Below are 15,204 nucleotides of genomic sequence, written 5' to 3'. Positions count from 1 at the left end.
TTCCAACGCAATCATTATCTTGCAAGGGATGTTGATTGGGATTGTGTACAAAACTTTACACTACCACACAATGGAAACCTACCTGCGCTGTAGCAAGTGCTGGTTCTCCATGCACTTATCCTCTGCCGGTGTCTGTTCACATTGTCAGCGTGTGGATAGGAACCAAAAGGGGGCTCCCTGAAGACTCGCCAAGGTGCTAAATGTCTGGCACTGAAATGACATTGAAGAAGTGCAGGGTACACTCAACCCTACCAGGTCGACTCACCGGATTATGGAATACGCATGCGGTGACCGCTTCTAGGACAGTTGACTGAGTCCTTCTCGAATGTAATACCTCGTGGTTGTTTGTTGACCTCATTGTTATAGATTGCCGAGTACAGGCTCTTTTCCTGCCCTATCCACATTCAACTGCTTTAGCCTTTTTATCCTCCAGATAATTCTTTTTGTTCCAAAGCAGAAAAAAACAAACATCTTTTAGGTGTTGAGGTTAAGCAAACCTGGAACACAAGCCAAATCCTAACCAGGGTTCTCTCACGAATCCCGGCAATAAAAAGATGAAAGATGCCAATCTTGCGCTGTATAATATCCCTCATCACAAAGTTTGCAAAGAGCTTCACTGAACGTCAGATGGGCAAGACATTTAATTGACCATTGCCGTTGTGCAAGGAAAAATGAGATTCTTCTGTCCACGTCATTGTCGCCATTCATTCTGAGGCACTATATACATCGCGAGGCCAACTTTTTCAATGCCTTCGACCTGCATGGCTCTTCCGTGGCCGGTCCAGCACCGAAGGGAGCCACGAAACGAAAATTTTCCCTACCTTTGACAGCCATTCGATGATTTGAGAAACTGGAAGAAATGCAGAAAACTCGCGCTATGGTGGGATTAAAAGCCACTCTGGATATGAAGAACATCCACAAGACGCGTTGCTTAATTGGCTAAATTATCTATACCTGGTAGGAGAACGGAAAATGAGAATGACCCCGAAAGTCATGGACGCCGTCAAAATGAGAAGCAGCTTATCATATACTTCGCGAAGCCAGAATATGCAAGATTCGCTACTTCGCACGAAGTGCGTTCGATCGAGACACAAGCAGTGAAAGGGTATTAAGGTTGTGTATCAATGACAGAAATGTCAATATTCTTTATACTAACCATCTTGAACTAGATTTGTACACAAATTTAACCGCATAGTCCATCATGCCGTGGAATCCGGCAACAGTCAGCAAGGAATTAACACCTGTTTCTGGGATCAAATGGCCGTGATATCAAAATACAAGATATCGACAGGAATTACTTTGCCGAAAGGGTGAGAAAGAAACAGAATTATGCGGGACCCGAGACAGAATTTCCGAAAGAGTTTCCGAGAGACGATTTCCAAACCCGGCCGACAAAGTGGATATGACAGAATAAGGACTCTGGCTTTGCCTATATTGACATAAATACCTGAAGGAAATGAGCAAAATGAGGCCGTCTCGAGTCTGCGTTCGACACTGTGTAAGACAAACATACGACTTACTACGCCAATACCAGAACAAGTCTAAACAATTCCCATATCTCTATCATAAATAGCAGCTTTAAAATACTCCACATCCTCCCCCCTCTCAAGCATAACCCACGCCAACGTCTCCCCAAACGTCTCCCCGTTATTCCGGAACCACTCCCCCAGCGACTCAATATACGCCTCCACCTGCTCCTTCAACGGCGCGTGCTCCCGCAGCCACAGTACCTGTCCGGGGTCCAGTTTCATCATATCCTCGACCACGTAGTAATGCGGTATCTCATCGCCCCAGCCTTCATACCCAGGGTCGTGGAAGATGTCGTTCCGGAAGCGAGAGCGGTATTTCACCGGATCCGTGGGATGTGTATAGAAATAATGATCTGTAGAATAATACCCCGCAGGTTTAACCTCCCCCGGCATCGGGAGAAAGTTAAACGTCAACTGCCCATTCCCAGCAGGAAACCTCTTCCGAAACTTCCTCTCAATCGTCCCATTACTGGGACATATATGATTCCGGACGACATCATGCATAACACCCCGCAGATCTTCAATCTCCGCTAACTCCTCATTCGACCAGTTATGCAGTAACCGCGCGCGTTCAAGGACTACAGGCCTTAGATTCCGCGTATACCGGTCGAACGTCCTAGTATGGAATGCGCGAGTATACAACCACAACCGATATACCGCGCGCCGTACCCTCCACTTCTCATCATCGCCCAATAACCGCCGATTCTCATAGTCAACCTTCCATTTCTTGAACGGGTAGATAACCTCCCACTTCTTTGCCACCTGCCCGACCTCCGCGATCTGCCTGAGTAGCGGGAACGAGAGCGGTGCTTCGCGCCGGATATGTACTGGTTGGGACTCGTTCTGCGTGACCAGCTGGATTATATCGTCTATCGGAGAGAACTCATAAGAGGCGACGGTGTAGAGGATTTGGAGTTTGTTGGAGGCGTTTGCGTTGAGGATGCGGTGGAAACGGCGGCAGGTGGAGGCAAGGGCGAGGATGTCAGTTATTGAGGAGGATGAGAGGAAGATGTGGATGAGGAGTTCGGTTGGGAGGGTTTTGAATTGCATTTCGTTTCGTGATATGCTTCGTACTTCGTATTGTAACTATGCTTGCTGTGTATGCGATGAGTAATATCCAATGATGTTGGATGTGTAATAATGCTTGTTAACTCGAGAATGCGGACTCTAACACTGTAAAAACCAAACAACATTCCAAGGAAAGAGCGTCCAGCCGCAAAGGGCCAGATTGCGATATTAAAGCCATGATGTTGTGAATGTTGGAGATGGAAAGATGGAGAGAAGATGAGCCAAGTCGAAGGTTATTGCACAGCTTAATAATACGGTATAACTTTTATGCAACCAACGCCTAACCATAAACTATGAAACAAAATAGGTAAAAATAGATTATGAGAAAACCTTCTTGGTATCCAACGCACTCGGCTTGACGCCCGCCTCCTCATTCAATCCCAGGGTCGTCCGCTTGGTCACCCGGTCCGTCGTGGTATCGCGACGATGGCCGTACCGAGCAGCCTTGTCCATGCGGTCCTCGCGACGAACCTGGTTGGGACTGACGTACTCCTTGTTCTCGTAGATAACCGGACCACCGAAGCTGCCTTCGAGAATGACAATCGGGGTAAGGACGAAGCGAGGTCCAATCTCAACGAGCGAAACGTCCGGACCCTCCTTGTTCTTGTTGTCACCCTCTGCCTGACGGACCTCATAAACGCGAATCCAGATCTTGCCGTCCACACCGAAAATACCGATAATCCGGTCAACGAACGGCTTCATGCCCCTAACGCCCCGCTTCGGTACACAGAACACACCGCGCAGCATCTCTTTGATCAGCGAACGGTACTCCGTCCCCGGCTGGCCGTCCATAACAGGTCCTTGCTCATCGAACGAGCGGTCGAACACCACAAGTCCGCGACCACCCTTCAGACAGTTCCCGCTAAAGCCCGCGTTGATCTCGCCCATGGTGTGCAGGTTGTTCACGTGGAAACGAATCGTAGGGCCGTTCGGGGGACGCGAGAGCCAGAGGTAAAGGTCTTGACCGCGCTTGCGGGCTTCGAGGAAGAAAATGACGTTGCAGGAGTGGAGGTCTGCGAGCGAGTTGAGGAGGAGATTGTAGCCCGCTTGCTTCTTCTTGCTGTCGAGCTTCGTCTCTTTGTAGGTGTGAGGGAGGAGGCCGGCGAGGTCTGCCAGAAGATGCCGGTGGCTTTTGCTGTCAGTTTCTTTTTTTTTTTTCTTCTTCCTCTCATTTTGCGAAGAAAACATACCGATATGTGACACCCCTCGAAGTCAACATCAAAACCCGAGTCTTAGGCATCATCCCAGAAGCCAGCTGCTTCTGTGCGGAGCTCAAGGTCTGTCCATCTTCCTGCTCATCCTCATCCTCATCCTCTTCCTCTTCCTCGCTGGTAGTATCGTCGGCATCATCGATGAAGTCCTCCATTTCAAGATCCTCCGAATCCTCCTCGGCCTCAGCGCGCCGGGCATTCTTCTTCGAGACTGTTTTGTAAACGGCTGCCATTTTGCTGTGTTTAATTGAGTGGTTGAATTTGCGATGCTGAATGCGCTCCGAAAAATCGCAAAAATTGCGGGCAGAATATTTCGATCTTCACCGCCTTATCACGTGGTTCTGTTTCCCGATTGGGAATGGAGCTTTCCGATCTAAGGCTCCTCACCTACAAGTATATAAATTGTTTAAAGATAATATACAGTCGAAGAAGCTACGCGTCTAGCGCCCGCGCCAAACCGGCAAACCCCTCCTGCACCACTTTCATGCCAGCAACCCGATTCGCAAAGCTCAGTTTCTTCGTCGTATCCCAGTCATCCTTCCAAAGCAGGCCGTACAGCATTCCAGCGATAAACGTGTCTCCGGCGCCAATTGTACTACAAAATCAGCGGGGATAAATCGGGAGAGGAGGAGTGGACTTACTCGACGACTTCGAAGTCAGGTGCAGAATAAGCCAGGTTGTGGATTAGAATGGTGGATTTGGTTTCTAGAACGACGGCGCCGTCTTGGCCCCATGTGCAGCAGAGCAGGGTCCTGGAGAGTTAGTTATAACACCTCGTGTGTTTTCATGAGGGGACATACGCATTCTGTGTCAACTTGGCTTGCTCGCGAAGACACTCTTCAGCCGATTTGTAGCCATTTCCCTGTAGTCGTTAGCGAGCCATCAAGTCATCAAAGAGACTGTACTAACCAGAGCCCAACTCTTCGAGTAAAAAACCACATCAGCCTCAACAGCCAACTCCTGCAACCCCGGCCGCTGAGGTTTCTCGACCTCGACACTAACCCGCACCGACGAGAACTGTTGACGGAGATACTTGATACCAGCCAGGATGACATCGGGTATGCGGCCCTGAGACATCAATATCACTACCATTCACGACCACAGAGGTAAAACGAAGACTAACCTCAAAATGAAACCAAGTAGTCTTGGGTCCAACCTCATCAATAACCCTCTTCAGCTCATCAACACTCATCTCCGGCAACTCATTGTAGTTAACAATCGTCCGACTCCCCGTCCCAGAACTCTTGATAATATAACTCGACGCCGGCTCACTAAATTCCTCCCTATATATACATCGATCCAAGTTCACGCCCGGCTCAAACGCAGTCTTGATCTGCTGCGATCCCACCGAGGACTTTGCCGGGAGGATGGCCACGAGATTCAGTGAGGCATCCGTGGTTCTTGATGTCAGTTGTTGGATGACCTCTAGTGTGTTGGGACAGTTGCCTCCGCGTCTTCGGGAGATGCTTGATGCTCGTAGCTTTTCATCTTCGCCGGGGTAGTAGGGTGTTCTGGGTATGTTAGTTGTGTCCGTGATGAACGGGATCGACTCACGTTAGAATGGTGTCAGCATAGCAAGCTCCTACTGCGACGAGAGACATTTTGGGGTGTTCTATAGTTATTCAGGGCAATTGATACACATCAATCAATGCAATATAGAAAATGATGAGAGCCACTCCATCGATGAAGTCAATGAGGGGCGGATTAGTCATCCCCACGTTGACGTCGATTTTATAGAGACAGGATCGAGGGAACCATATTAGATATTATTAGACTATCTCATTAAGTACAGTGTTTTCCATATTACCCACATCCGTCATATCCAGTTGCTTTATCCTGTTTTGAATATTCAAACTTTTTTCTGGTCCTTGCGGTTTGCCGTTTATCAGTGGATATGTATATCCTAATCCAGATCCTGAATCGATATCGAGTTCCCAAGTCGTTGGAGAAGAAATAGCGCTTTAAACAGTGAAGTCTGATGTCCGCAAGACAATAGTCATCTGTGAGCGCTTTAGCTTGATTCGTAAAAGATGAAGGCAAACATGCAAGACGAGGCTGTACTCACCAGAATCAAGCAGCCTCAGCGGTAGCGGCAGGGCTCTCAACACTTTCAGACTCAGCGTTGCTGGTCTCAGCGTCGGGCATCTCGGTATTCTCCGCATCAGTGTCGCCAGTCGGAGTGGCACGGTTAGCCCGACGGGTGCGTGGAGTACGTGGAGTGCGCGGAGTACGGCCGGCACGGCCACGACCACGACCACGACCACGAGTAGTCCTCGGGGTGGACGAGGTGCGAGCACGACCACGGCCACGATTCTCGGCACCCTGGTCATCGCCGTCAGCAGACTCTGCAGCTGTACGGCGACGGCGCGGGGCCGGCTCAAAGTCCGCGTCGGTCAGGAGAGGGTGAACGAGTTCTGGAATCACGGTGGACGGCTGGCCATCGCGCTGGGCGAGGGCAACGGCATCGAGTTGAGCGCGGCGGGCGCGGGCGTTATCGGTGGAAGCGTAGTCACCGAAGCGTTCGGACATGAGGCGAGAGAATTCGAGACTGTCTCCGATTAGTATCAGTTGGAAGTGGAGGAGGGTATGAGAGACTTACCGCACGCCGTTCCAGGACGCACCCTTCCACAATCCGCCGCGAGAGCCATCAGCGATGCGGTGCCACGCTCCTTCGGAGACACTCTCGTGGCGACGCTCGTAGGCAACCTGGAGCAGAAGCTCGAAGCGGGTTTCAGGAGTCCAGGAGATGGTTCTGCGCTCGCGCTGAGTGGCAGCTTGTTCACCACCACGGGACTCTCTGTCTTCAGCACGTCGAGAGCCTCCAGCAGCAAGCTGCACCATGGCCTCGTAGTTGGCCTGGGAGTCTTCGCTACCTTGAGACGCGCTGTCGTTGGTGGCAGAGTCATCAACCGGAGTGAGAGGACCCTGGACAGAGCTAGCTTCGTCAGCAGTAGCCGCGTTTCTCGCAGTGTCACCGTTGGTCTGGGGCTGGTCCTGGGAAAGCTCAGGATAGGCCTGCTGGTGGTTCTGAGGAACGAACGGCTCAACGGAGTTCAACACGTTCTGACCCTGAGCGAACGGTTGTGGCAAAGGAGGGGGAGCCATATGGAACTGGGCGCCAGCCATGTGCATGGTAGCCAGCACGTGATCAACGAACGGAGACTCCATGTTGACGCCATTGATGTTATTCATCATGGAGTCGTAACTCCCAAGAAGGTTGTCCGAATGGACGTACTCGTTGAACGCGTCAGTCGCGGAGGTGTCAACGTAGGTATCCGCCGGAATACCATTGACAGGAAGGCCATGGCCCGAGGACATGTGGTGTGCAGTCATAATCAGTAAAGGGGACACACAAGAAAGGAAGGCTTAAGCTAAGAATGAGGGAAATGTGAAAAGAGAGAACGTTTACAGTTAAATAAAAGCAGACAAAAAGGAAATCAAGAAGAAAGATAGATGAGGAGAATGAAAGGAAGAAGGAGAATGCCAGGTGAGCACTTTGTTTTTATAGGGTCCAACGCCGAGCCTGGCTTGCATGGAAACAGCACCACTCCAGCTCATTCTGCCCTGTTTTGCTCTTTTTTACCAGTTCAGGGTGAATGCAGACCCGTGTCTGTCTCACAAGACCTGAAAAATGACTTTGCACGCGGGTCTCTTGGGATATGAAACCCAATCATCCTCTACTGAGCCTTTGTCGTCGCCAGTTTCTTTACGTTGAGCGGCAAAAAAAAAAAAAAAAAAAAAAACGGGCTTTTTCGAGGTGAATGACCTTAGGTAACATTCGAAGGGAATATTTGAAGGAGGCATAGCAGAAAATACGGCAAACTGGAAGCTCGAGTAGGCCCGTCGCTATACGGGATGTAGCCGGAGAGATAGTCTGGTGTCGTTAGTATAGAAGCGATAAACATTGTAGATAGACGTACCTTATAGCTTTTATTATATTACAGCCTTAGACAGTGTCTATTAGAAGCTCTTTCTGTGCTTTCATGTCCAATATCTTTGAAGTCGAAGTGTAAAGAACAGAAAGAGGAAGAGGTGGTTTACATGCTTTTTATCACCGGCCTCGGATAAACTGCCTCCGTCTACCCAGCCCTACATTCTTTTCTGTGAGCACGTGCACTTAGCATTTAAGAATAAAGAATAGTCTACGAGTATTCGAAGATTCAGTGTCGCTGTCAGCTTTGATAAAAAGTGGTATGTTTGCGACCGTATCGATCAGGCGAGCTTCAGAGCCTGAGTAGAGCTGGCACCTACGATACCTAGTACTCAAAGCCGTCTAGGAACAATACGCAATCATTGCATCGAAGTAGAGCCCATTGTCATATATCTCTTCGCTGTCACATATGTACACTACTCAAGCACAGCAAAAAAGCAAAGCCTCCAATCCCCAAAGTATCCACGAGCGCCAGCGACCGACCGACCGAGCAGCCTATTCCAGTCATTGTCTCCTCCCATACATGCGATCGTCGAGTAGCAAGAGAGCTCTGAGATAACATGCAAAGGCGCGTAGCTCGACTGGTTGTCGACTCCGACCATGTCCTCGTAGCGTCCGCAAGAACCCGTATGGCACATGTAGTGATTAACGTTCAGATCGAGCGACACGCAATCCCCAATGTATGGAGCATGCGTCGCTCTGGTGTCTGTGTATGGTTTTCATCGCGTTGCGAGTTGTTGGAGCTTCGTCGGTAATCGATCGGGCGCGGTAGAACGTCTAGATTGTTTCGATCTCGTTTTGGGCTGTTGATTCGTGTCGAGGGCGTCATCAAGGGTCTCTAATGCAAAGTCTAATTAGCAATAATTCGTCAAGTCTGGAGAGGGGAGCTTACCTGAAGGCAGATGCCCCGAGAATCAACTGTCGGGATCGTAGCCGGAAGTCTTTCGGTACGAGAGTAGACAATAACAGGGCGTAGGACTGTATGGGCACGTAGAGAGTTTAGCCAGGATAATAATAATACTTTAATATCTCTTCAGATACAATGCTTCTTTGCCTGGTTGTCTTTCTGTCAGTTCTCTGCATGAACCAGGGCATGGAAAACAGGAAAACAGGAAAACAGAAACAGATCTGTTTCAGTCTGTTAAAAGGCACAAATATAAGCCTTTTGGTAGTATAATAAGAATAATAAAAGAAAAGTGGCAGCAAAAGTAAAGTAGAAAGTAGACTGAAAGGTGTTCGGTCATTGTTGCTGCAGGAATCCATGCATCCGATGCAGGTCTCTGTATACAAGTACAGACAGAAGGAAGACTGCATGTTGCATTCTTTAATCCTTTTCAGCTTCATTCTTTGTCCAGATGCTATGGTGTGGTAGATGCAGTGGCAACTGTTCTGAGAACAACAGCTGGACATGAAGATATATATACCATTCCCTTGTCCAGTGGTGCACTTCACCACCTCACATTCTCATTCCAGCACAGGCAGTCTTCCTCTTCTCTACGAGTCTATTTCTCTGTTTGAAGCTATCTGTTTTCTGATTTCTGTCTACGCAATGTCCGTTCGTCGCAGCAAGGCGATGCCCACCGACGGCCCGACGGCCAAATTTCTCTACACCATTATCAAGCAGCTAGACCTGAAGTCGGTAGGTATTCTCTCCCACAAGCCCAAGAGCAGAAGCTAAATATTTAGATTGACTGGAACTTAGTAGCCTCGCAACTCGAAATCTCCAACGGCCATGCCGCCCGAATGCGCTTCTCCCGTTTCAAACAGCAAATGGAAGGCCTCACCTCAACACCGCGCGCCTCAAAACCGAAGAAAACAACCAAAACCGGTAGCGAGAAGGGAAGCAAGCCTGGTCTGGAGAAAGGGGTGGTTTCACCTCCACCTGCGCCACCAGTCAAGCAGGAGACGGGGACAGAGACGGCGTACGACCCGGGCCAGAGTCCGTATATCAAGACGGAGTCGGAGCCACATCTGCAGAGGATCCCAACATTGGAGGATCCTTCTGTGCCAACCACGTTGTATACGAGGCCGTTGCAGCCGTATCGTCCACAGCAGCAATTCTATCAACAGCAATACCCATCCTACGCATATTCCCCGTACACCACATACAACCCGTATCCGCCAATTACAGTTGCTCCGACGGACTTGACTATGTCCGCGAGCATGTCACCGTTTTCTTCGCCAATGTCGATAGGATTTGAGATGCCGTCAAGTGCGTCTTCCTCGTGGACAGTGAAGAGTGAAGGGGAGGATGGAGGGTCGAATGAGCCGGTCAAGTTGGAGGAAAGACAGGAGACTTAGCCACGAGAAATCGGCATTTATTTGGATATGTCTGGTTTTGGTTGCTATGGCGTATGTTGAATTATATTGGGTTGCTGTTATTTAGAATCTGTCGTTAGAATATATTATTTCTGCTCAGGCCATCTTTCTCGCATCTTGGCCCACTACTTGTCTTGCTGTGAATGTCCCACCAACCTCTCGCTATCCCGCTCTCGTTTCTCACATTAATACAATTTCTCTTCTCACTCTTTTCTCTCTGTTTTCTATACTTGAACACATCTCCTATTCCCTCGTTGCCTCTTCAATTTTCTCTATTGTACACCACAACAACACACCCACCAACTCTCTCCCAGTAAGAACCACAACTCTCCTCAGAGACTAATACTAACAACCAAGACCATGTCCTCCACCGACGAAATCTCCACCAACGACAACCAATTCATCATCGAATGTCTCAAGAACCTTGACGAAGACAGGCTGGTACCATTCCCCTTCCCCTCCTTCCCTTTCCAGCTCTCATCTACAAGCACACAACCGATACTAACTAATATAATGGCCGCAGATCAACCTCAACAAAGTCGCCGAAACTCTGGGCTACAGCAACATCTTCTCCGCCGGCAACCGTCTCCGCAGCCTACGCAACCGCTATGGCTTCGCCAACTTCGAGGGCAAAACGATCACCGGTAAGGCTGTTGCTGGCGAGGGAGCGGGAATCCCAGCCCCGGCCCCAGCTCCGGAAAAGAAAAGGGGTCGTCCTCGTGTGAAGAACGTTGCTCCTAAGGGCGATATCGCTGTCGAGGTTACCAACAAGCGTAAGCGCGACGATGACAGCAACAACAACAACAACAACAATAACAACGAGGAGAACAACGGTGGCGCCCCCAAGAAACCCTCCCATCGTCGCCGCAAACCCGCCTCTACTGCTACCACTACCGCTGAAAGTGAAGCTACCACCAACGGTCTCGGTCACGTCCACGGTCCAGGTAAAACCACCACTTTCCGCGCAGTCCATTTCCCACGTTTCCCAACACCATCTAAGAAGCGCAAAAAGCAGGCGGAAATGACGACAACAACAACAGCGGACAGGAGGAAGCTGGATACGCCGAGTAGACGGATCTTCCGCATCGCAGCACAGACAATTGGAAGGGCGAGGTCGGAACGACGGAGGTTATTGAATGGGGAGACGATGAGGTCGGGGTTGAAGTTGGTTTTCAAGTTGCAGGTTTGAGTATGTTTTCTCCCTGTGGTGGTTATTTCTACGATTGACTGACTGACTGGATAGTGCTGCGACTACGTATTTATGTTGAGTTATATCTAGGAGGATGCGTTGCTACTGGGTTGATATTCTTTGTATTTTGATGCCATGGTACATACGTAATGCTTTAGTCCTTCATCAAAGACATTGAATGTCCATTATCTATGGCTTCAATAGAGGTCCTTTCTGCTCGTCTTTCATTCAAGTAAATCAAAGTCCTTGTCATATAACAATAACCCAGTGAATCAACAACACAGGCGTCCGACCTCCTCTCTCACACTACAGGTCAACCTCTTATCATCCCTCTACCATCCCCTCTATCGTCCTCTCTCAGACAGCACACACTCCTCTACTCCAAAGACTTATTCTACAGTTTCTACAATCTCGCATACAGCAACGCAAAATGTCCCGCATCACCAACGACGACCAGTTCCAGTTCCTCATAAGCTGCATCCGGCACTCAAACAACGGAAAGGTACTCATCCTGTCCACCTCGCCTGCCGTGACAATCCAATGTGGTATAGTAACAGTACCTACGCAGATCGACTACACCGAAGTGGCCAAAGAATGTTCCATCGTTTCTCGTGGCGCGGCGTACGTCCTCCTTCCTCCCCTCCACCACCTACACTTCCCTCTCAACGGTTGTCTGCACAGAATAAAGCTGATAAATACAGTGTCAAGCGATACTCCAGACTCATGAAGGCCCATAGAATCAACACCGGCGGCGACACCAACACCACTTCCACCTCCACCTCCACCCCTACCGGCAGCACGAACACCACTCCCAAGAAGACGACGAACGGCAAACGCAAAACCACAGACTCCGAGACCGATACCGAGAGCAACGGCAAGAGCAAGGCGTCGAAGAAAGGAAAGAAGGATAAGGCTGTTGAGAGCGCGGAGAAGGTGGTGAAGAAAGCTGGTCTTGATACTGTTAAGGAGAAGGAGGATGAAGATGAAGATGTGGAGGGGGGAGACTTTTGAGAAGGTTAAGGGCGAGAGTGAGGATTCTGAGTAGTTGTGTACTTTGTTCTGAGAATTGGTTTGAAGGTTATTGTATCCATTATGATGTCCTAATTCCAAACGCGATAGGGGTATCTGAAAGCCAACTGTACAATAAACAAAACAACCCATATGTACAAGCAAATACTATATCCACCACTAAGGCTAAATTTCCGCCATAACGGACTCCATGATCTTGCGCTTATACTGCGACAAGGATTTCTCTTTCTTCTGCATCTGCGCACGAAGACGCATATACCGCTGTTTCCACGTAGCGTCTGATACGCCGTTCTCGGGACCGTCGACTTCGAATTCTGCGTCACTCAGACCATCCAGTTCATCGATGTTATTGGGTTCCTCAGTAGTTCGCGATGCAGTATCTATTTTATCCTCGGGCTCGATGCGCAGCCCGCGATAGGTGACTTTTGTTACCACGCCAGAGCCATAAGTGTATTCGCGTTCGACTCCGTATATAAACTCGGGAGGTAAGTTTGCACCAAGTATTATAGCTGATGAATGCCCGTGCACCACCGTGGACCCGGAAATGGGCCCCTGGTAACCAGCGAGTGACCCGAATCCAAGGTGAAACGCGACCAAGCGCGTCGAGCTTGCTCGAGACAGATTTGGCAACGAAGACGTGACTTGCTTGATAACAGCCCTTGCTAGACCGCGTGCCTCATCGGGTCTAAATGGGGGACGTCTGCCTTCCATGTCTGCACGCCGGATTTCATCTGCTAACACCCGCACGAGCTCCTCATACATGTTATCAGGTTTAGTATCGATTGGCCGTGCACCTGAAGTATCAGGCATCGGCTCGGCCCTTGACGGATCGGTTCCGTTCACCATGACTGTAGGCGGCGTTGCTAGACGTACAGGTGCGCCTGTGTTCTGCGGAACTTGTAGTTGAAGTTTGCCTGGTTTAGCACCCTGCTGGAAAGGAGTAGGTGATTGAAATTGACCAAAAGAATTCTGGTCCATTCCCACTGCAGAGACCGGTCGAGCAGAATTCTCCCCATGAGATGACTCATCACGCGCCGGATTCACAGGAAACGAAGAAAATGGTCCCGAAACAGTCCCACGGTTTGGTGGCCGGCCTCGAGCTTTCCCAGTGGACGAAACGTTGCTGCTAGGCCAAGCGGATGACACAGCTGGCCCATGACGTCTGCGAGATCGTGCCTTGTCTCCAGGGGGCGGCGTGATTGCTGATCGTGGCTCAGCAGCGAGGAAGACATCTGAGGGATGATGCCCTCGAGGAATAATGGCTGATTGCGGGTAATTGGCGGGAGACGCATCGCGCTCAAGGGCGCGCCATCTTAAATCCTGTCCCTGTTGAGTGTGCGGTGCATCTGCCGGGAATGCAGACGTTGCTGTCATCCACGGGTCGTGGGTCTCCACTTCGTCTGGAAAAGCGCTAAAAGGAATTGCACTCTGGGGAAAGGCAGCAGAATGTGGCTGAAAAGGGCCACCATGTAAGATCCCGACGGAAGTATCCAACTGAGGCCGTTTAGCTGGTTTTTCGTCGTCTTCCTTGTCTTCTGCCCTCTTCCTGCCTCGCTTTGGCTTCCATTGTGGGACAAGTGCTCGCAGAGCAAGATCTTCCTCCAAAGGAACCCCGTCACGACTATCGCTGACCAATGCATTGGCGGCGGGACGCTGTGTGTAGTATGGATGAGGATGGCCAAGACAAAACTCGAAAAAAGCATCAACATGCATTGCTCTCATCCAGCGCTGTAATAGTTAGCCAAGTCAGACCAGAAAGCACTAAACAAAAGCACCAACCTTAAGTCGAACAGCATATTGCTGCACCTTTTGTGTGCTCTGCTTCTTCTCAACAGACGGAGGCTCAACCCCCAGCTCAATGGCCAATTGGATCCACGTTTTCACTTCCTTGGCATCAAACTTTTGAATCAGCTCCCACAAGCTGAAGATGCTAAAACTCTTTCCATCACTGCGAGGAGGCGATCGAAATGTCTTCCGTAGCTCAGACGTGTCCACGGAACTGGGAACATTGGGGTTGCAGTAGAAAATAAACGCCACATATGCATCGTCAATATTTTGATCCGTAATATTTCGTGAAGGCAGTGTCCGGGCCTCTGCTTGGTCCATTGACTCTCTCGATTGTCTCTGGCGCATTGAATCAAACACTGGAGGGGACATTGACGGCCCTGACCGCACCGAGGGCGGTCGATGAATCATTGATCGCTGGACTGTCGGGGACGTCTGTAGACTGCGCGGGGTCTCTTTATGCTGAAGTGAAGGTGATTTGGAGGCAGCCACTCGACTGCGAGAGCTATCAATGGACGAGGCACTGGGCAACGCGGGCTCCATCGTTGGCGGATATCTCGCGTACTGCTGAACAACCATCGGATTCCCCCCCAATTCCCCCCGATCTGGTTGATTCATCACGCCGGAAAACGAGCCCTCCATTACCGAAGACAGACCGATATAACGGACCCTCAGGCACGTGGGATGATCGAAAGAATCGGACCTGATACAACGCGCGCTCAAAAAACCAATCACAAACCAAATGCGACGAATATATGCACAAAAAGGAGGCCTCCGGATCACCCGGCGCAATGAGACAGGGTCAGGTCCCTTTGTATATGGCGCAAAAAGACCGGTAAATAGGGGCCACCTCAATCGGGGAATACATCAACAAACAGACAATCGCGATTCCAGTAAGATAGCGCCGCTCTGCTCACATCACCAGCAATACTGGCAAGAGAGAGAGGAGGAGGAGGAAGAAAAAGAAGGAGAAGGAGAGGATCTGGACATGGCGGTCGTGTGCTGGGGCCAGAGGCTGCAGGATGGCCGGCGCTTGAATCATGGCTGGTGATTGGCTGATCGACCGCTGGACGCTGCTATTTTGGGACGAAATCCCCGCGTTTCCCTATTTGGATTAGCGTTGAAGCCTCAGGGCGGGGGAGT

The 15,204-nt window shown here is 50.1% G+C and overlaps 9 protein-coding genes across 9 annotated transcripts; 3 read left to right on the top strand and 6 right to left on the bottom strand.

The window, feature by feature from the left end:
* Positions 1–1,541: 1,541 nt before the first annotated feature.
* Positions 1,542–2,579, bottom strand: ASPGLDRAFT_33666 (F-box protein; the record flags this gene model as incomplete). The annotated part of the gene is made up of 1 exon (XM_022544341.1): positions 1,542–2,579. The coding sequence occupies one exon, from the start codon at positions 2,577–2,579 to the stop codon at positions 1,542–1,544; it is 1,038 nt and encodes a 345-aa protein (XP_022403472.1).
* Positions 2,580–2,915: 336 nt separating this feature from the next.
* On the bottom strand, positions 2,916–4,041 carry ASPGLDRAFT_33665 (ribosome biogenesis protein BRX1; the record flags this gene model as incomplete). The annotated part of the gene is made up of 2 exons (XM_022544340.1): positions 2,916–3,726; positions 3,788–4,041. 2 exons carry the CDS (start codon positions 4,039–4,041, stop codon positions 2,916–2,918), a joined length of 1,065 nt encoding a protein of 354 aa, XP_022403471.1.
* A 199-nt stretch (positions 4,042–4,240) lies between these two features.
* Positions 4,241–5,409, bottom strand: ASPGLDRAFT_121855 (uncharacterized protein; the record flags this gene model as incomplete). The annotated part of the gene is made up of 6 exons (XM_022540271.1): positions 4,241–4,403; positions 4,450–4,560; positions 4,609–4,670; positions 4,718–4,876; positions 4,932–5,319; positions 5,363–5,409. The coding sequence occupies 6 exons, from the start codon at positions 5,407–5,409 to the stop codon at positions 4,241–4,243; spliced, it is 930 nt and encodes a 309-aa protein (XP_022403470.1).
* Positions 5,410–5,553: 144 nt separating this feature from the next.
* Positions 5,554–6,266, bottom strand: ASPGLDRAFT_1269193 (uncharacterized protein). The gene has a single exon (XM_022540688.1). The coding sequence runs from the start codon at positions 6,136–6,138 to the stop codon at positions 5,770–5,772; it is 369 nt and encodes a 122-aa protein (XP_022403469.1). The 5' UTR covers positions 6,139–6,266; the 3' UTR covers positions 5,554–5,769.
* On the bottom strand, positions 6,002–7,361 carry ASPGLDRAFT_44642 (uncharacterized protein). Its single transcript, XM_022546067.1, has one exon. It carries the CDS (start codon positions 7,124–7,126, stop codon positions 6,404–6,406), a length of 723 nt encoding a protein of 240 aa, XP_022403468.1. The 5' UTR covers positions 7,127–7,361; the 3' UTR covers positions 6,002–6,403.
* Positions 7,362–9,288: 1,927 nt separating this feature from the next.
* ASPGLDRAFT_23930 (uncharacterized protein) lies at positions 9,289–10,040 on the top strand (the record flags this gene model as incomplete). The annotated part of the gene is made up of 2 exons (XM_022543347.1): positions 9,289–9,378; positions 9,426–10,040. 2 exons carry the CDS (start codon positions 9,289–9,291, stop codon positions 10,038–10,040), a joined length of 705 nt encoding a protein of 234 aa, XP_022403467.1.
* Positions 10,041–10,171: 131 nt separating this feature from the next.
* ASPGLDRAFT_1269180 (uncharacterized protein) lies at positions 10,172–11,238 on the top strand. Its single transcript, XM_022540687.1, has 4 exons — positions 10,172–10,371; positions 10,416–10,499; positions 10,582–11,002; positions 11,071–11,238. Exons 2-4 carry the CDS (start codon positions 10,419–10,421, stop codon positions 11,127–11,129), a joined length of 561 nt encoding a protein of 186 aa, XP_022403466.1. The 5' UTR covers positions 10,172–10,371; positions 10,416–10,418; the 3' UTR covers positions 11,130–11,238.
* A 339-nt stretch (positions 11,239–11,577) lies between these two features.
* On the top strand, positions 11,578–12,350 carry ASPGLDRAFT_1269082 (uncharacterized protein). Its single transcript, XM_022540686.1, has 3 exons — positions 11,578–11,749; positions 11,816–11,868; positions 11,949–12,350. The coding sequence occupies exons 1-3, from the start codon at positions 11,678–11,680 to the stop codon at positions 12,256–12,258; spliced, it is 435 nt and encodes a 144-aa protein (XP_022403465.1). The 5' UTR covers positions 11,578–11,677; the 3' UTR covers positions 12,259–12,350.
* abp2 (putative ARS binding protein Abp2) lies at positions 12,058–14,987 on the bottom strand. The gene is made up of 2 exons (XM_022541850.1): positions 14,056–14,987; positions 12,058–14,004 (listed from the first exon to the last, which is right to left on the bottom strand). Exons 1-2 carry the CDS (start codon positions 14,701–14,703, stop codon positions 12,442–12,444), a joined length of 2,211 nt encoding a protein of 736 aa, XP_022403464.1. The 5' UTR covers positions 14,704–14,987; the 3' UTR covers positions 12,058–12,441.
* Between the last annotated feature and the right edge of the window lie 217 nt (positions 14,988–15,204).

Source organism: Aspergillus glaucus, assembly GCF_001890805.1.
Source record: "Aspergillus glaucus CBS 516.65 unplaced genomic scaffold ASPGLscaffold_5, whole genome shotgun sequence".
In the NCBI taxonomy this organism is placed as follows: Eukaryota; Fungi; Ascomycota; class Eurotiomycetes; order Eurotiales; family Aspergillaceae; genus Aspergillus; species Aspergillus glaucus.
Note: the sequence above shows the minus strand (reverse complement) of the source record. Positions and strands in the feature narration are given on the sequence as shown.

Bases quoted from the DNA above. Each gene is read 5' to 3' on its own strand.
- ASPGLDRAFT_1269193 (XM_022540688.1), bottom strand. From the start codon at position 6,138: ATGACCAGGGTGCCGAGAATCGTGGCCGTGGTCGTGCTCGCACCTCGT.
- ASPGLDRAFT_44642 (XM_022546067.1), bottom strand. From the start codon at position 7,126: ATGTCCTCGGGCCATGGCCTTCCTGTCAATGGTATTCCGGCGGATACC.
- ASPGLDRAFT_1269180 (XM_022540687.1), top strand. From the start codon at position 10,419: ATGTCCTCCACCGACGAAATCTCCACCAACGACAACCAATTCATCATC. The intron at 10,500-10,581 runs GTACCATTCCCC...TAATGGCCGCAG, and splicing joins ACCTTGACGAAGACAGGCTG to ATCAACCTCAACAAAGTCGC. The intron at 11,003-11,070 runs GTAAAACCACCA...AAGCGCAAAAAG, and splicing joins CGGTCACGTCCACGGTCCAG to CAGGCGGAAATGACGACAAC.
- ASPGLDRAFT_1269082 (XM_022540686.1), top strand. From the start codon at position 11,678: ATGTCCCGCATCACCAACGACGACCAGTTCCAGTTCCTCATAAGCTGC. The intron at 11,750-11,815 runs GTACTCATCCTG...GTACCTACGCAG, and splicing joins GGCACTCAAACAACGGAAAG to ATCGACTACACCGAAGTGGC. The intron at 11,869-11,948 runs GTACGTCCTCCT...TGATAAATACAG, and splicing joins ATCGTTTCTCGTGGCGCGGC to TGTCAAGCGATACTCCAGAC.
- abp2 (XM_022541850.1), bottom strand. From the start codon at position 14,703: ATGGAGGGCTCGTTTTCCGGCGTGATGAATCAACCAGATCGGGGGGAA. The intron at 14,005-14,055 runs GTTGGTGCTTTT...TAACTATTACAG, and splicing joins AATATGCTGTTCGACTTAAG to CGCTGGATGAGAGCAATGCA.